We start from the raw sequence: 16,744 nt of genomic DNA on the forward strand, positions 1-16,744 counted from the left end.
TTAACATTCATATATTTTAGATTAATTGCACACTAACTGAAATATTTCAGGTCTTTTATTGTCTTAATACGGATGATTTTGGCATACAGCTCATGAAAACCCAAAATTCCTATCTCACAAAATTAGCATATTTCATCCAACCAATAAAAGAAAAGTGTTTTTAATACAAAAAACGTCAACCTTCAAATAATCATGTACAGTTATGCACTCAATACTTGGTCGGGAATCCTTTTGCAGAAATGACTGCTTCAATGCGGCGTGGCATGGAGGCAATCAGCCTGTGGCACTGCTGAGGTCTTATGGAGGCCCAGGATGCTTCGATAGCGGCCTTTAGCTCATCCAGAGTGTTGGGTCTTGAGTCTCTCAACGTTCTCTTCACAATATCCCACAGATTCTCTATGGGGTTCAGGTCAGGAAAGTTGGCAGGCCAATTGAGCACAGTGATACCATGGTCAGTAAACCATTTACCAGTGGTTTTGGCACTGTGAGCGGGTGCCAGGTCGTGCTGAAAAATGAAATCTTCATCTCCATAAAGCTTTTCAGCAGATGGAAGCATGAAGTGCTCCAAAATCTCCTGATAGCTAGCTGCATTGACCCTGCACTTGATAAAACACAGTGGATCAACACCAGCAGCTGACACGGCAACCCAGACCATCACTGACTGTGGGTACTTGACACTGGACTTCTGGCATTTTGGCATTTCCTTCTCCCCAGTCTTCCTCCAGACTCTGGCACCTTGATTTCCGAATGACATGCAGAATTTGCTTTCATCCGAAAAAAGTACTTTGGACCACTAGCAACAGTCCAGTGCTGCTTCTCTGTAGCCCAGGTCAGGCGCTTCTGCCGCTGTTTCTGGTTCAAAAGTGGCTTGACCTGGGGAATGCGGCACCTGTAGCCCATTTCCTGCACACACCTGTGCACGGTGGCTCTGGATGTTTCTACTCCAGACTCAGTCCACTTCTTCCGCAGGTCCCCCAAGGTCTGGAATCGGCCCTTCTCCACAATCTTCCTCAGGGTCCGGTCACCTCTTCTCGTTGTGCAGCGTTTTCTGCCACACTTTTTCCTTCCCACAGACTTCCCACTGAGGTGCCTTGATACAGCACTCTGGGAACAGCCTATTCGTTCAGAAATTTCTTTCTGTGTCTTACCCTCTTGCTTGAGGGTGTCAATAGTGGCCTTCTGGACAGCAGTCAGGTCAGCAGTCTTATCCATGATTGGGGTTTTGAGTGATGAACCAGGCTGGGAGTTTTAAAGGCCTCAGGAATCTTTTGCAGGTGTTTAGAGTTAACTAGTTGATTCAGATGATTAGGTTCATAGCTCGTTTAGAGACCCTTTTAATGATATGCTAATTTTGTGAGATAGGAATTTTGGGTTTTCATGAGCTGTATGCCAAAATCATCCGTATTAAGACAATAAAAGACCTGAAATATTTCAGTTAGTGTGCAATGAATCTAAAATATATGAATGTTAAATTTTCATCATGACATTATGGAAAATAATGAACTTTATCACAATATGCTAATATTTTGAGAAGGACCTGTATATCGCTCGTTTCTAGAGGAAATGGCGGTTTCCTGTAGAGCGGTGCAGAAAAAAAAAAAACAATATCTTTCACGGTTCCGCCAGCGTTGCGAGGCCGAGTTGGAGGTATTGAGTTCAAGGTTGAGGCTGTGTAATCCCTCACCTGTGCTAATCGGCTAATAGCTCTACTTGATGCGCGAAGGTTGGATCTGATCGTGGACGGGGCTGCTTCATTGCTCTCGATGACTGGGTGCCGGGGATCCTGGGGGTGTGGCGCTTTGCTTCTTTAAGATTCTCAGGAGACCTGTAAGTTTATTCATTCTGATAGTTTTATTTTTATTTGTGGACATAGGATGACATTTTGGGTCTGATGATTTGTTTTATGTTTAAAAGGGGTGGACAGGTCATGGATTCCTGATTCTGCTTGACTGAAAGTACATGTAAGATTCTGTTCGTGTTTTTGTTTGTTGTAAACTATGAAGTGACATTTTGGGTCTGATGGTTTTATCCTTATGTGACAGTTAAGGGAAATGTTACAATAATATAACCATTTTGCTATCCAAATTGTCAGGAGGGATACCTGGCTGGCACCCCATTTTTATTTTTCATACAAAAACCGTCACAACTTGAACACTTAAAAAAAAAAAACTTTTTCAACTTTCTCCTTTCATTCAATTATTCTTCATTAATTTGCTTTTATACAGCAGTCGGTGAGCAGCCAGCTTCTTTACTAATGGCCATGTGAGGACTAACCTTCTTGAGGAGGGTGTCAAAGAATGTCTCTGGTGGACAAGTGCCAAGTCTGCAGTCTTCCCATGACTGTGTATGTTTTATTAGTTCTATGTAATAATACATTTTTTTCATAAACTGAATTTGGGGTCTTCCTTAGTCGTAAATCACATCCATCAAAATTAACAGACATAAATGCTTTGTGTAATGAACGTATACAATGTATAACTTTAATTTCTTGAACCAGAAAGCTGAAATTAAATTAACTTTACACAATATTGTAATATATTGATATGCAGCTACTATTAATAGCAGTGGTTACAAATACCAAAGTGAATTGTGCCGCCAGTGGAGTGCTTGTAACAAACTGTTATATAACATTTCAAATTGCTTTCATAGTGTCTGCTGGGCGTGAACACATCACAGATGTTCCCTATCTCTTAGGTGTGACTTTAAGCTTAAATTTATCCTAAATTAGCTTATAACGGTCATCTGGGAAAGAACTGAAAAAAGAAAATATTCTTTATGGAGCTCAGCGCTGCGCTCAGCCTTGCGCAGTTTGCGCAGCTGAACCCTTGTGAGAATTTTTCCAGTGCCCTCCTGTGGAGTCGCTCCAACAGACATTCCTCTGTTAGCCACCATTGAGCTGTCCTAGTTGGACAGTTGTACAATGAGAAATATCCTGTATAAGTCCAATAGCAGTTAAACGGCCGGCATATTAATTCAAACACGTAAGTAACACAGAGAGCTGCTACTATGCGCTCTGTAGGAGCTACATGAGCTAGCTTAACGTTAGCACCGGGGCTAAAGTTAGCTGAGCAAAACAAGAATGACTGTCTTGCCTCAACTAGAGTGACTGTAAGTGTCCGAGCTATTCGAGTGATGTAATGAATCAAAGCTAGCAAAGTCTTTGTTTTAAATGTTTCTAACTACCCGTCAAAGTTTGCAGGTAATTTTATTGCTAACCTCACACGCTAGCTCGCTAGCTAGTTGTAAACAATGTTGACCCAAGATGTCATTTATCACATATATCTTAAACATACTCATTTTATAGATGTATTGTGCATTGACGTTTCTCCTCGTCGGGGTTATGTTCTGCTAACACAGAATGATGTTGTGACGGCTCACCCGTGTTACATTTTGCACAGGTAAAACCATGGTGATCATGTCGGGGACAGCCACTGTGCTGCAGCAGTTTGTCAGCGGGCTGAAGAGCAGGAATGAAGATACCAGAGCAAAATCTGCCAAGGATCTGCAGCACTATGTGACCACAGAGCTCAGAGAGGTATCACACGTTAACAATTCACACATTTCAATATTGGACGGCATTCATGATCACATCATGGCTATTATTGCTTCTAAATACTACATATTTAAAGCAAAGATGTGTTCCTCTTAACTGTGGATATCCTATGTTACAGCATGCCTTTGTGACATTTTAATATCTGTAATACAAACTGCAATGTTTGTTGGTAGGGCAGCACAACTTGTCATCACATTATAGGTGTTTACAATATCAATATTGCAAACGTTTTGGATGTTTTGTTTGTTGCCCACAATATTCTAATTTGGCATGGCCTAGTATAAAATTCTCTAGACATGTTAACCTTGACTTGTATTTGGAACGAAAATGTAAAGCATGATCTGATTTCTGTAACACAAAACAAATGACCAGCATTTATTTATACTGATGCAAAATATATTATGCATTGATTACTATTACTAACTTATTATGTTATGTTTTTTTTCTATTTTGATATGTAGTCTAAAGCAAAAATATAGAATAAACGCCTGCTATAAATAATGTGGTTATTTAACAAGCTGAGAAGTCTAGGGCTATCTATCCATCTATGTACATATGTAGTAACCTGCAGTTGATTGACAGATTTGTAGTTTTGCCAACTGTAGCTTCAAAGAGCGTTCCCTTAACAGGAGCAATGAGCGACGCTCTTTTAGTTTCCACACAATGACTGTACTTGTTTTTCACGTCTGGATCCATTTGCAGACATCTGAATTGGTCTTTCTTGCAAGCAAGGGAAAAGTGTATTAGCCTCTTTTCAGTCAGCTGACCGGCAGTGGGGACAACACATGGGGAATGGGACATGGCTACATTAAAACTATGGTCATTCCAGCACGTTTTTGAAAGGATTTTAACCACAAGAACAGTTTGGTGGAAGTTATTTGCAGTTTAAAACTCTAACTTGGTAAAACCTTTGCATACCTGAAACAAGGAACTGGCCGACACCTAATTCCAAGTACTGTAAATTTACGCTTTGGATGCAAATAATATAAGAAACCTGTTGCATAGGCAGCAGAGGCTCACACTTGGTATAGATATGAGTCCAAGATGCTAAAGGTCACAGAGAGAGTTGTAAGTATTGAAATGAAGGAGGAGAAACAGATGTGTAAGAAGAATGTGAATTAATGGCTTCTGATATTGTCGTCGTAGTAACTAGTTGTAATATTGTCATCATCCATCATGATTTCCTAACTTTTTGCCGGGCTTATTTGTTGGCATGCCATCATTAAAGTGTAATGCATGTCTGTTTACCGCTACCTGGGCCGTTTTCTGTTATGGTAGTTCTTTTGTATAGAGTCCTTATAATATATTCATAGACAATCTTTATACAAAAAAAAATGTACTTTATATTTATTTAATCCCTGTCCTTGTTTTATTGTTTCTGTGCCACAGTTGAGCCAAGATGAAGCCACTACATTCTACGATGAGCTAAACCACCACATATTTGAGCTGGTATCCAGCTCTGACGTGAACGAGAAGAAAGGTGGCATTCTTGCTATAGGTAAGCTTCAGGCACAGGTTTCTCATGTAGGTGGTTAGAACCTGGGTTTTGTATGAAATTTGCATGTGATTGTTGTGGTTTCCTTCCAGTGAGTCTAATTGGAGTGGAGGGAGGCAATGCAACCAGGATCAGCCGATTTGCCAACTACCTCCGCAACCTACTCCCTTCCAGCGACCCAGTGGTTATGGAGATGGCCTCTAAAGCCATGGGCCACCTATCCATGGCCGGAGACACTTTTACTGCTGAGTATGTGGAGTTTGAGGTGAAGAGGGCCCTGGAGTGGCTGGGAGCCGACAGAAATGAAGGCAGACGCCATGCAGCGGTAAGTCGCCTGCATTCGACCCTGACTGTGGTGTTTGTTGTTCAAGGACCACTGCTTGTTGGGGGGTAAATATGAGGGCAGATCAGACCATATGAGGCATTGCTGCTGTGACAGTTATTAGGAAGCTCTCTGGAGTGTGAATAATAGGTTTTGTGTTGTAGTCTTTTTTTTTTTTTCTTGTCTCAGCCTGTTTCCACATTGTTAACCTATTTTTTGCCTTTAGTTTAAGAAAGTGGTTTTAAAAAACATGGAGTATTTTTGCCTTGTTTACCATTGAGTAGCAATTATTTTCCATAAAGGGTGAGAAAATGATATGAAAACACTAATGTATAAGTATTGTTAAAATCTGATTTCCTTCGATTTGAGGTAACAGTTCACTTTAGTTCTTAAATCTACTCACCAGGAGCACCGTGGGATATGCTTAAACAATATAGAGTACATGCATTTCCTGATTGTTGGACTAATCATATTTACATTCAGAGTTCTAAAGAACCTCCATATTATCCAGAGTCTTTAATTAATGTGGTTTCCAGAGTTTCCGTACAGCTCAGACTTATTTACCTGTTGAGGAATATGACTTTGACCTTTTTCTGGTGTTTCATTTTAAACTGTATTAAGCTTGCTGTTGATTACGAACAAGGTTTTCTCTAACATGCCGTTTTTGCACATTTTAAACTCCTTGCATACACTGGTAATACAAGAGGTTGAAGGTTTAATGGAAAGTTTACAGAATAGTAGGTGGTACTGCTTACATAGATTCTTATTCAATGAGATGTAGAGGTAATTATTCTGCTAAAACACAATTTGTAAATATGTAGATTTGATCGTTCTTAGAAGTTGCTAAAATCTTTATATTGTTTTTGTTCTACGGTGTCTTGCATAAATATTCAGACCTTAGGAACTCTTCTTTAATTTTTCCATTTCATTTTTAAAATTCTGCGCTGGGTTAATCCACCGCATATTTGAGCTGGTATCTATTTTTGTTTTCAGCCCCTCTGAAGTCAATACTTTTTTAGAACCGTGTTTCTTTGCAGTCACAGCTGCAGGTCTTTTGGGTCGTGTCTCCGCCAGCTTTCGATATCTAGAGACTGAGGAATGTTTCAAAACTGATAAGCTTAAAGAATGGGATCTTCAAGCCTATCAGTTTTGAAACATTTTGACCAACATAGATCTAAACCGTTCTATTATAGCTTCAGCTGTTCAGGCATTTTGTATTGCTAGAGGCTGAATTTCTAACCCAGTCTCAAGCTTTTGCAGCTTAGAACAAGTGTTTATCACCATCCTCCAATCAGCTCTGACCGTCTTCTGGGGTTATACTGAGATCGAATTAGACACAGCTGGACACCATTTAATTATGACATTTCATTTTATTTAGGTGTGGGGTAAAATCAAACCCACTGTGAATTTTTCATATTTCATTTGTAAACATTTTTGAAAAGTCTGTTCCTAAATATGCACCACTTTTTGTTCCCCCACCATATGAAATCCTTATAAAAAATATTCTACTAGTTTGTAGTTTAAAGGGAAGAAATGTGGAAAAGATCAAGGGGTGTGAAAACTTTACAGTGTAAATATATAGTTTTGGCAGTCCTTAAAGTCACTGAAGTGTGTATTTTTTAAACATTTTACTGCCTTGAGTAGCTTAACATGAATAATATTATAGTGTTATTAGTTTTATAAACTGGAAAACATTGATGGGACAGAGTGGCTTTGTGTCTCCTCCAGGTGTTGGTGTTGAGGGAGCTGGCTGTGAGCGCACCGACCTTCTTCTTTCAGCAAGTGCAGCCCTTCTTCGACAACATTTTCTACGCGGTTTGGGATCCCAAGCAGGCTATTCGAGAAGGAGCGGTGTCTGCTCTGAGAGCCTGTCTCATTCTCACCACGCAGAGGGAGACCAAAGAAATGCAGAAACCACAGTGGTACAAAGTAAGTCTTTGACCTGTATACTGAAAAAGCCATGTTAAGTATTATTGGAGAAGCATCTATTCAATATTAGGGTGCAAGCTTTTTCTGTTAAGTGTGTTTTGTGTAACAGCAAACCTTTGAGGAGGCAGAGAAAGGGTTCGATGAGACTTTGGCCAAGGAGAAAGGGATGAATCGTGATGATAGAGTCCATGGTGCTCTTCTGATCCTTAATGAGCTGGTCCGGATCAGCAGCATGGAAGGAGAGGTGAGTTTGGATTTCACTCCAGGCACCTCGTTTGTGTCAGGAAGCTTAACATTTCCCTCACTGTTCCCTTTACAGCGAATGCGTGAGGAGATGGAGGAGATCACACAACAGCAGCTAGTCCACGATAAATACTGCAAGGAGATGATGGGATTTGGAACAAAGCCTCGCCATATTACGCCCTTCACCAGCTTCCAGTCGGTGCAGCCACAGCAGTCGAACGCCCTGCTGGGGTTGTTGGGCTACAGCATGCCTCAAAGCTTCCTGGGCTTTGGGGCCACGCCGGTACCTGTCAAGAGCTCCCTGGTGGAGAGTCGGTACTGTCGTGAGCTGATGGAGGAAAGATTCGACCAGGTAGGTCTTATAGTTGGCGGAACAATATAAGGCCAGTGCTGTTTGTTTCAGCGTATGAAACATAGATCTACTTTGCCTAACCAGGTGTGTCGGTGGGTACTGAAGTACAAAACCAGTAAAAACCCTCTGATCCAGATGACCATTCTCAATCTACTTCCACGCCTAGCTGCCTTTCAGCCACATACCTTTACAGGTGGGACATTTAGGTTGATATGCACTAAACTACAGCTTTGTGCAAATGGTAGTGAATTTTACAAATTATTATTATTATTTCTTTTAACTTTTACATACTGTAAAAAAAAACAGCAAATAGGTGTAATAATGTGCTTTCTGATTAACTATTGGATGTACAGACCAGTACTTGTCAGACACCATGGGATACCTGCTGGGCAGCCTGAAGAAGGAGAAGGAGAGGACGGCAGCCTTTCAGGCGTTGGGGCTGCTGGTCGTGGCTGTCAGGACAGAAATCCAGCCGTACCTCATGAAGATCCTGGAGATCATCAAGGCTGCCCTGCCTCCCAAAGACTTTGCGCACAAGTCAGTCATTTAAAACTGTTTCCTTTGGTTTTTACTAGACATGCAAGATCAGAATGTTGTGTCTGATTTTCAGTTTCTGGTTTCTGTCAATCTTTGACCTGCCTGTACAGATTTTAGCCAACGCCGACCTTATTTAAGAGCTATTATGTAAGAAGGCATAAGAACGGCATTCAGAATAGCCTTTTCTAACGTCCCTGGGGTAAATGGTCATTATTTATATTAGCAGCAGAGATGACGTCACAGCATGTGTGTGAGGGAGCAATGGCTGAAAAATAAGGCTTTACTATAGTATTAAAAAAAATCACAAAACGATTGCATAGCTGGTTTTCTACACTGTCTTTTGCAATATGTAGCAGTGATTAGCACAGTAAGCTGTTAACATCAGTCTCTGTATATAATAATAGAGACCCTTACCTTAACTCTCAGAATGTTATAATGCTGCTTGTTTCCAAATCCAGCATGTTCCATTACTGAGGTTGAGAAGCAACAGCAACTTTACTAAAGTTTCGTTCTGCCTTCCTGTATCTGCTGAAAATCTCGCTCTCTTGCCCTCACCCAGGCACGTCTCCGCTTGCCGTGCAAAATATAGTTTCCATTTATATACAGGTCCTTCTCAAAAAATTAGCATATTGTGATAAAGTTAATTATTTTCCATAATGTCATGATGAAAATTTAACATTCATATATTTTAGATTCATTGCACACTAACTGAAATATTTCAGGTCTTTTATTGTCTTAATACGGATGATTTTGGCATACAGCTCATGAAAACCCAAAATTCCTATCTCACAAAATTAGCATATCATTAAAAGGGTCTCTAAACGAGCTATGAACCTAATCATCTGAATCAACGAGTTAACTCTAAACACCTGCAAAAGATTCCTGAGGCCTTTAAAACTCCCAGCCTGGTTCATCACTCAAAACCCCAATCATGGGTAAGACTGCCGACCTGACTGCTGTCCAGAAGGCCACTATTGACACCCTCAAGCAAGAGGGTAAGACACAGAAAGAAATTTCTGAACGAATAGGCTGTTCCCAGAGTGCTGTATCAAGGCACCTCAGTGGGAAGTCTGTGGGAAGGAAAAAGTGTGGCAGAAAACGCTGCACAACGAGAAGAGGTGACCGGACCCTGAGGAAGATTGTGGAGAAGGGCCGATTCCAGACCTTGGGGGACCTGCGGAAGCAGTGGACTGAGTCTGGAGTAGAAACATCCAGAGCCACCGTGCACAGGCGTGTGCAGGAAATGGGCTACAGGTGCCGCATTTCCCAGGTCAAGCCACTTTTGAACCAGAAACAGCGGCAGAAGCGCCTGACCTGGGCTACAGAGAAGCAGCACTGGACTGTTGCTCAGTGGTCCAAAGTACTTTTTTCGGATGAAAGCAAATTCTGCATGTCATTCGGAAATCAAGGTGCCAGAGTCTGGAGGAAGACTGGGGAGAAGGAAATGCCAAAATGCCAGAAGTCCAGTGTCAAGTACCCACAGTCAGTGATGGTCTGGGGTGCCGTGTCAGCTGCTGGTGTTGGTCCACTGTGTTTTATCAAGGGCAGGGTCAATGCAGCTAGCTATCAGGAGATTTTGGAGCACTTCATGCTTCCATCTGCTGAAAAGCTTTATGGAGATGAAGATTTCATTTTTCAGCACGACCTGGCACCTGCTCACAGTGCCAAAACCACTGGTAAATGGTTTACTGACCATGGTATCACTGTGCTCAATTGGCCTGCCAACTCTCCTGACCTGAACCCCATAGAGAATCTGTGGGATATTGTGAAGAGAACGTTGAGAGACTCAAGACCCAACACTCTGGATGAGCTAAAGGCCGCTATCGAAGCATCCTGGGCCTCCATAAGACCTCAGCAGTGCCACAGGCTGATTGCCTCCATGCCACGCCGCATTGAAGCAGTCATTTCTGCAAAAGGATTCCCGACCAAGTATTGAGTGCATAACTGTACGTGATTATTTGAAGGTTGACGTTTTTTGTATTAAAAACACTTTTCTTTTATTGGTCGGATGAAATATGCTAATTTTGTGAGATAGGAATTTTGGGTTTTCATGAGCTGTATGCCAAAATCATCCGTATTAAGACAATAAAAGACCTGAAATATTTCAGTTAGTGTGCAATGAATCTAAAATATATGAATGTTAAATTTTCATCATGACATTATGGAAAATAATGAACTTTATCAAAATATGCTAATATTTTGAGAAGGACCTGTAGCTTCTTTTTTGTTCTTTATTACTGCTAAATCCCTTTGAGACACAGGATCTCATTTTTAAGAGGGATTTGTTTTAAATAGACAAGGTAAAAATAGTTATGTGTTTTTACCTTCGTTTTAATTTAATTTAATGTGCAGATACTGAAAATAGCTTAGCATGACCAGGTACTTCTCACATACATTGTGGTGAATTCACTGATTGGAAAAACATCCGTTTTTTTTGACATCTGAACTTTTTTCATTACATTTTGCTAAAAGTTTCCCCTCATGTTTTCTCAGTTATTGCCTCAGGAAACCTAAGTTTGCTCTGTAATCAAAGAATAACTGACCAGCTGGTGTTAGGGTAGGTTGATTAAAATAATTGTGAAGTTAAAAAACATTCAATGATTGTGGAACGGTTTGACCTTTGATTTGTGCAGGAGGCAGAAGACCATACAGGTGGATGCAACAGTGTTCACTTGTATTAGCATGCTCTCCAGAGCCATGGGTCCCAGCATCCAGCCAGACATCAAGGAGCTTCTGGAGCCAATGTTGGCTGTGGGCCTCAGGTAGGAAACATGAAACAACAGTTTTGACGTTTTGAGAAGAATACACACATGAGAATTTGTGTTTGGATTTAGACACAAACAACGCAACCTCACAGATCTTTGTATTGTTTTCTTTATTTTCTTTGGTTTAGTCCGGCACTTACGGCAGTGCTGTACGACCTGAGCCGTCAAATCCCCCAGCTGAAAAAGGATATCCAGGATGGTTTGCTGAAGATGCTGTCCCTGGTGTTAATGCACAAGCCTCTGCGGCACCCGGGAATGCCCAAAGGCTTGGCTCACCAGCTGGCCTCTCCGAGCCTCACAAACATTCCTGAGGCCAGTGATGTTGGCAGCATCACCCTGGCTCTGCGCACTCTGGGAAGCTTTGAATTTGAAGGTAAGAATCTAAAACAACTCACTGATTTCCCAATTCTCATATTCTTTTTGCACTTTTTAAGCCATTCAGGGGTTCCCACATGATCTGAAAAGATGTGGATTTGATGTAGTTTAGTATTTTTAAGCCATCCATCCATCCATCCATCCATCCATCCATCCATTCATCCATTCATTCATTCATTCATTCATTGCTGATTTCATGTTTAATGTTTGCCCAGTGTTGAAATACTTGCTTTTTTCCTGCTCTCGGTGGAGGAGGACGCTTTTCTCTGTCTCCCGCACCCCCTCCCATATCTGCCCTGCTTCAGCTCTGTGTCTTGTCTTTGGAGCCTCTTCTTGCATATCTTCCAAATTCTTAGTTATGGATTTGGTCAGCTGGTCTCTCAATGCAATTGATCAAATTTTCTCGACGAGAAGACAGGGTGAAGGAGAGCCCAACTTGTCTGGACGGGACATTTTTCTCCGGATACACGATGGACTCCTGGCAGAAGTGGAGGATTGTGTGTTTGTCGATAATGTCAGTCGAGGATGTTGAAGATATGTATATAATTGGATGTTTGATATCAGGATTTCTGCTTTTTGGAGTCAGCGGTTACCTGGCATATCGAGAAATTCGGAGAATGTCAGCAGCTGTTCTGGCCATTGTAAGGCTGCCTGGCATGTATGATGGGATCTTCAGGGCGATCAGCACTCAGACTGAGATGTTACGTGAGCTGAATCGCAGACTGGATGTGATCCTTATACAGGATCGCAGGCAGGTTGCGGTTCCTGGACTCAGAGGTGAAATGGGATAAATCTTGGAGAAAGTTGTTTGCTCGGATCTGGCAGAAAGACCAGGAATTTGGCTGTTTGGATTCGCCTTTGAGAAGCACCAGTGAGACTCTCAAGGCTGATGGAAAATTAAGAGTCAGCCTAACCCAAATAATTGTTGTTTTTCTGAATCTGGCTCCCCTGCATGCCCTTGATGGCTGGTTATCTTCAACTTCTCCTGGAAGTTATGTAAACATGACGCTCTGCTCCCTCTGCCCTCTCCCTTCCCTGAGGACATCTGTGGACCTGCTCAGAACTTTGTGGCCGGTTGATGAACATTCCAACGTACCATCAAGGACAATGGCCTCTGTGACAGTGCTTCATGGACTTACTTGCACACAATCACTTGCACACACACACATGCTCAAGATAAACATATGCACCCCTCACACCACCTTCACCGTTCCCAGCATGATGTTGTTTTGTCAACTTGTTGCTTCTTTGTGCTGAGGTTTTTTTGCAATCTCAAACTGTATCCTGCTAAGGATAAAGTGTGAAATATTTTTTCCCTCTACTTACCTAATGTGGCCTCTTTTCTCATCTAGCAAGGGCAGCACCTGTGAGTGGGCAGCAAAGCCTCGGTGACCCGTCCCCCCTTGTCTTGTGTCATGATGTATGTTTGGATGGGTTGTACTGGAATTCTAATTTCCCGTCGGGGATCAATAAAGTATCTTTTAATTGAATTTTGAATTTGAATTTACATTCATGGAAAATTTGTATATTTTCATTTTTACAAATGGCATTTACAGGAAATTGGATTCAGGTAATGGATAAAAAAATAATTGCTGGGACTTATTCATAAACCTATTGATGCTGAAAATGATTATTCCCGTAAACAAATTTGGATTATTGGTGGAAACACTGAATATTTCCAAGAAATTGTTTAAGACATCATTAAATAGAGCATAAAAATCAAATCAAAGCATTGAAGTGTTGTAGTAGCTGATCCTGTTTCATTAACTGTTTTGTGGTCCAGGACACTCTCTGACCCAGTTTGTACGCCACTGCGCTGATCACTTCCTGAACAGCGAACACAAGGAAATCCGAATGGAGGCAGCCAGGACCTGCTCGCGACTCCTCACGCCTTCCATTCATCTGATCAGCCAGACCGCTGTGCAGGTGGTCGCAGATGTGCTCAGCAAGCTGCTAGTTGTTGGCATCACTGATCCAGGTGAGGCAAGATGGAGGTGATGATTTATTAACATCTATCACCACAAAATGCATAAATGTTTATTTCTGATGAACAATCTACTGGTTTGCACTAAAGGTAAAATTAAAATATAACGAGAGTATTAAATTAGAAAACTATTTTTTGTCTTTTTTTTTTTCTCCTGCAGATCCAGACATTCGATACTGCGTTCTAGCGTCTCTAGATGAGCGCTTCGATGCACACCTTGCCCAGGCGGAGAATTTGCAGGCTCTGTTTGTTGCTCTGAATGATGAAGTGTTTGAAATCAGAGAGCTGGCGATCTGCACAATAGGACGCCTCAGCAGCATGAACCCTGCTTTTGTCATGCCCTTCCTTCGTAAAATGTTGATCCAGGTAAAAGAAGCCCAACAGAGAGCTTGGTACCAGTGGTTTGCTGTCGTTCCTATAATGGGTTTTACACCTTTGGGAGTCAGTCATCAGAAAACATTTCAGCAGTTTTCACATTCGACTCATCTTCAAGTTAATTCAGTTTTTCTCTAAATTCTAGCAGTTTGAAAGTATGTAGTTTGTTTTTAGTGTTTTTAAGGTCTGGATACGTATGAAACAGTTACACAGTATGGAAAAACATCTGTGCTTCCAGACTCCGGAAAACCAGAATTCCTAACTATAAGCTGTTCAAACAAGAAGAGGGATTTTCGCAATCCTTCGCATATAAAAGATGGAAAACCCCTGGGGTTACCTGACTTAGTTTAAGAACAAACTATGGAAGTGCAGATCAAATGCGAGGAGGTTATTTTGTTGTGGATGAGACTTGTCAGTCAGAAATTAGTCTAGCCTTAAAACAAATGCTTGGTATTTTAACATTTTTGTACAGTGAACACAGTGTTTGAATTCAAAATATTTAACCTCTGTAGATATGAAAGCATTTATAAAACAGCTACATTTCAGTAAGGGGGGTTAATATGTCATCTACTAATGTTTCAACACCCTTTGTCATGGCAGATCTAAAAATAATAATTACATATAATAGAAAAGGGAAGTCATTTTCATTAACAAAGCAAGTAAATGATTTCCAAAAAGATTTAGGAAAGTTATTCTGAAATTCAATTTTTTTGTCTTACATTCGTAACATAGTTCATAAACAAAATTCTAAAATAATTTTTTACATTAGAAAAGTCCAAAAATCCAATATATTCTGCTGTAATTTGTCTTCGAAATCTTGCTCTCTGCAGTTTCATACAGATGCCTCTAGAGGGCAGCAAAGCCCGTAAAATGGCAAACGATCTAATTTAATTCTCCTCAGTCAGATGGCATAAGTTTGTAGACTTATTGTCAAAGCTTAATTTTAATAATTACTCATGTTTCCTTACATAGACTACAGTACTTTATTAGAACTTTGGATGTTTTTTTTTGCAGATTTTAACAGAGTTGGAACACAGTGGTGTTGGCAGGAACAAAGAACAGAGCGCTCGTATGCTCGGACACCTGGTCTCCAATGCACCCCGCCTCATACGACCATATATGGAACCCATTCTCAAGGTAAAATACTGCAAGTTTTCCATATTACCTTATAACTGTACGCTGCACTTTTATTTACGCTTTTCTTTACTGTAGACTTCCTTTAAATGAGTAAAGGCCAAAGAATTTTGCAAGCTAGTTTAAAATAAATATTTATAGTTTTAAACTTGGTTTAGAACCTGCTTTCATTTTCTGTTTGCAGGCTCTCATTCTGAAGCTTAAAGATCCAGATCCTAACCCTGGAGTGGTGATCAGTGTCCTTGCTACAATTGGCGAGTTGGCCCAGGTAAGGCTATTTGTTCAGGTTCTTGCTGACATGTATTAGCATGAACATTTTACATCTGCACAATCTTAAGATCGAATAAATCTATTTAGTGTGGACAGAAAAACATCGTTTGCATGTCTTGAAAGTGTTTTTTATAGAGATGAATAAGGTAAAATATACAAATCATTCCCCTCTATCTTGTTCCACCCTTTCTAGGTGTTTAAAAGGCTCCCTCAGAGGAGTCGGGATAGAACAGTTAGAGGCAGCTATGCTTTGCTTTGCAGACAGAGTGCAGGAGATGCTCAGGTATACCGAGTCTACACAGCTGACTCCTTTCAGGTGGAGGCAGAGGTCCAGCTGTTGAGGAATCAAGAAGCAAGGAAGGCCCATGAGAATGTATGGAAAAGAATAGAAAGCCATTGTAGACTAGGATAGTTGGTCAGATTCTAAAATATAAGTTCTGTGGCTTTAATCCGGGGAGATTTTGGACTGAAATGTCTTGGAAATGTTTAAAGAAACAAACAGGAACCTGCTGTCACTTGTAGACAAAAATAAATAAAGGAGTAGCTCATTATTTTTCACCTATTATTGTTCCTCAGTGGAGTAAAATTACCAGAAAATGACGAGCCTCTTCTGAAGTTTTATATGATTCTGCTGTCAGAAGCAAGATGAATAAAGAGATATTTGTAATGTGATTTTATTGGTTGTGTTTGTGGTTCTTTAGGTGAGTGGTCTGGAGATGAGGAAGTGGATGGATGAGCTGTTTCCAATCATCATGGACATGCTGCAGGACTCATCCTCATTGGCTAAGCGCCAGGTATAGACAGCCAGCCCATTTGGAAAATGGAAATCGAAGACTTTTGTTGCATTTTAATAATAAAAAAAACGTTTGGATATTGGTTCACCTACATTGCAAATACAATGAAACATCAAATGTTTTATCTGTATTATTCTTCTGTACTGGCTGTTTAGAAGCATCAGCTGTTTGTTTCTGGCCTTCCTCCAGGTGGCGCTTTGGACACTGGGCCAGCAGGTGGCAAGTACAGGCTACGTGGTGGAGCCGTACCGCAAATACCCCTCCCTTCTAGAAGTGCTGCTCAACTTCCTGAAGACTGAACAAAACCAGGGTATAAGGAGAGAGGTATGCACAGGTGTATACAAAGGGGCACAGGGGCAGGAACAGCCTCTTTCAGCATAGTATGAATAGATGATTTGCTGACGTAACAGTCTGAAGCCTTAAGGTCTTCAGTTGTCATGAATGTCTTAAATTTAGAGTTTGTTCTCGTACAAATGAGTTCATGTTAAGCACCAAAACTAAATGCTTCCCCCATATAGAAATACAGTGGAGAGAACAAGTATTTGATACACTGCCGGTTTTGCAGGTTTTCCCATATTTAAAACATGTAGAAGTCTTTAATTTTTTCAATTGTGAG

At 40.9% G+C, this 16,744-nt stretch overlaps 1 protein-coding gene across 1 annotated transcript in view; it reads left to right on the top strand.

Moving 5' to 3' along the window:
* Window positions 1–2,835: 2,835 nt before the first annotated feature.
* The window catches only part of mtor (mechanistic target of rapamycin kinase), a 100,770-nt gene continuing 86,861 nt past the window's right edge, over window positions 2,836–16,744 (top strand). The window contains exons 1-17 of the mRNA XM_047363747.1: window positions 2,836–2,981; window positions 3,399–3,535; window positions 4,943–5,051; window positions 5,141–5,373; window positions 7,099–7,299; window positions 7,409–7,543; window positions 7,619–7,894; window positions 7,979–8,087; window positions 8,248–8,431; window positions 11,065–11,193; window positions 11,325–11,569; window positions 13,355–13,549; window positions 13,716–13,921; window positions 14,945–15,067; window positions 15,249–15,332; window positions 16,036–16,128; window positions 16,318–16,452. Coding sequence (XP_047219703.1) covers window positions 3,407–3,535; window positions 4,943–5,051; window positions 5,141–5,373; window positions 7,099–7,299; window positions 7,409–7,543; window positions 7,619–7,894; window positions 7,979–8,087; window positions 8,248–8,431; window positions 11,065–11,193; window positions 11,325–11,569; window positions 13,355–13,549; window positions 13,716–13,921; window positions 14,945–15,067; window positions 15,249–15,332; window positions 16,036–16,128; window positions 16,318–16,452 — 2,586 coding nt within the window. The 5' untranslated portion in view covers window positions 2,836–2,981; window positions 3,399–3,406. The remainder of the gene's footprint in view (window positions 2,982–3,398; window positions 3,536–4,942; window positions 5,052–5,140; window positions 5,374–7,098; window positions 7,300–7,408; window positions 7,544–7,618; window positions 7,895–7,978; window positions 8,088–8,247; window positions 8,432–11,064; window positions 11,194–11,324; window positions 11,570–13,354; window positions 13,550–13,715; window positions 13,922–14,944; window positions 15,068–15,248; window positions 15,333–16,035; window positions 16,129–16,317; window positions 16,453–16,744) is intronic.

The sequence above is a fragment of the Girardinichthys multiradiatus genome, chromosome 1 (genome assembly GCF_021462225.1).
Source record: "Girardinichthys multiradiatus isolate DD_20200921_A chromosome 1, DD_fGirMul_XY1, whole genome shotgun sequence".
Taxonomy (NCBI): Eukaryota; Metazoa; Chordata; class Actinopteri; order Cyprinodontiformes; family Goodeidae; genus Girardinichthys; species Girardinichthys multiradiatus.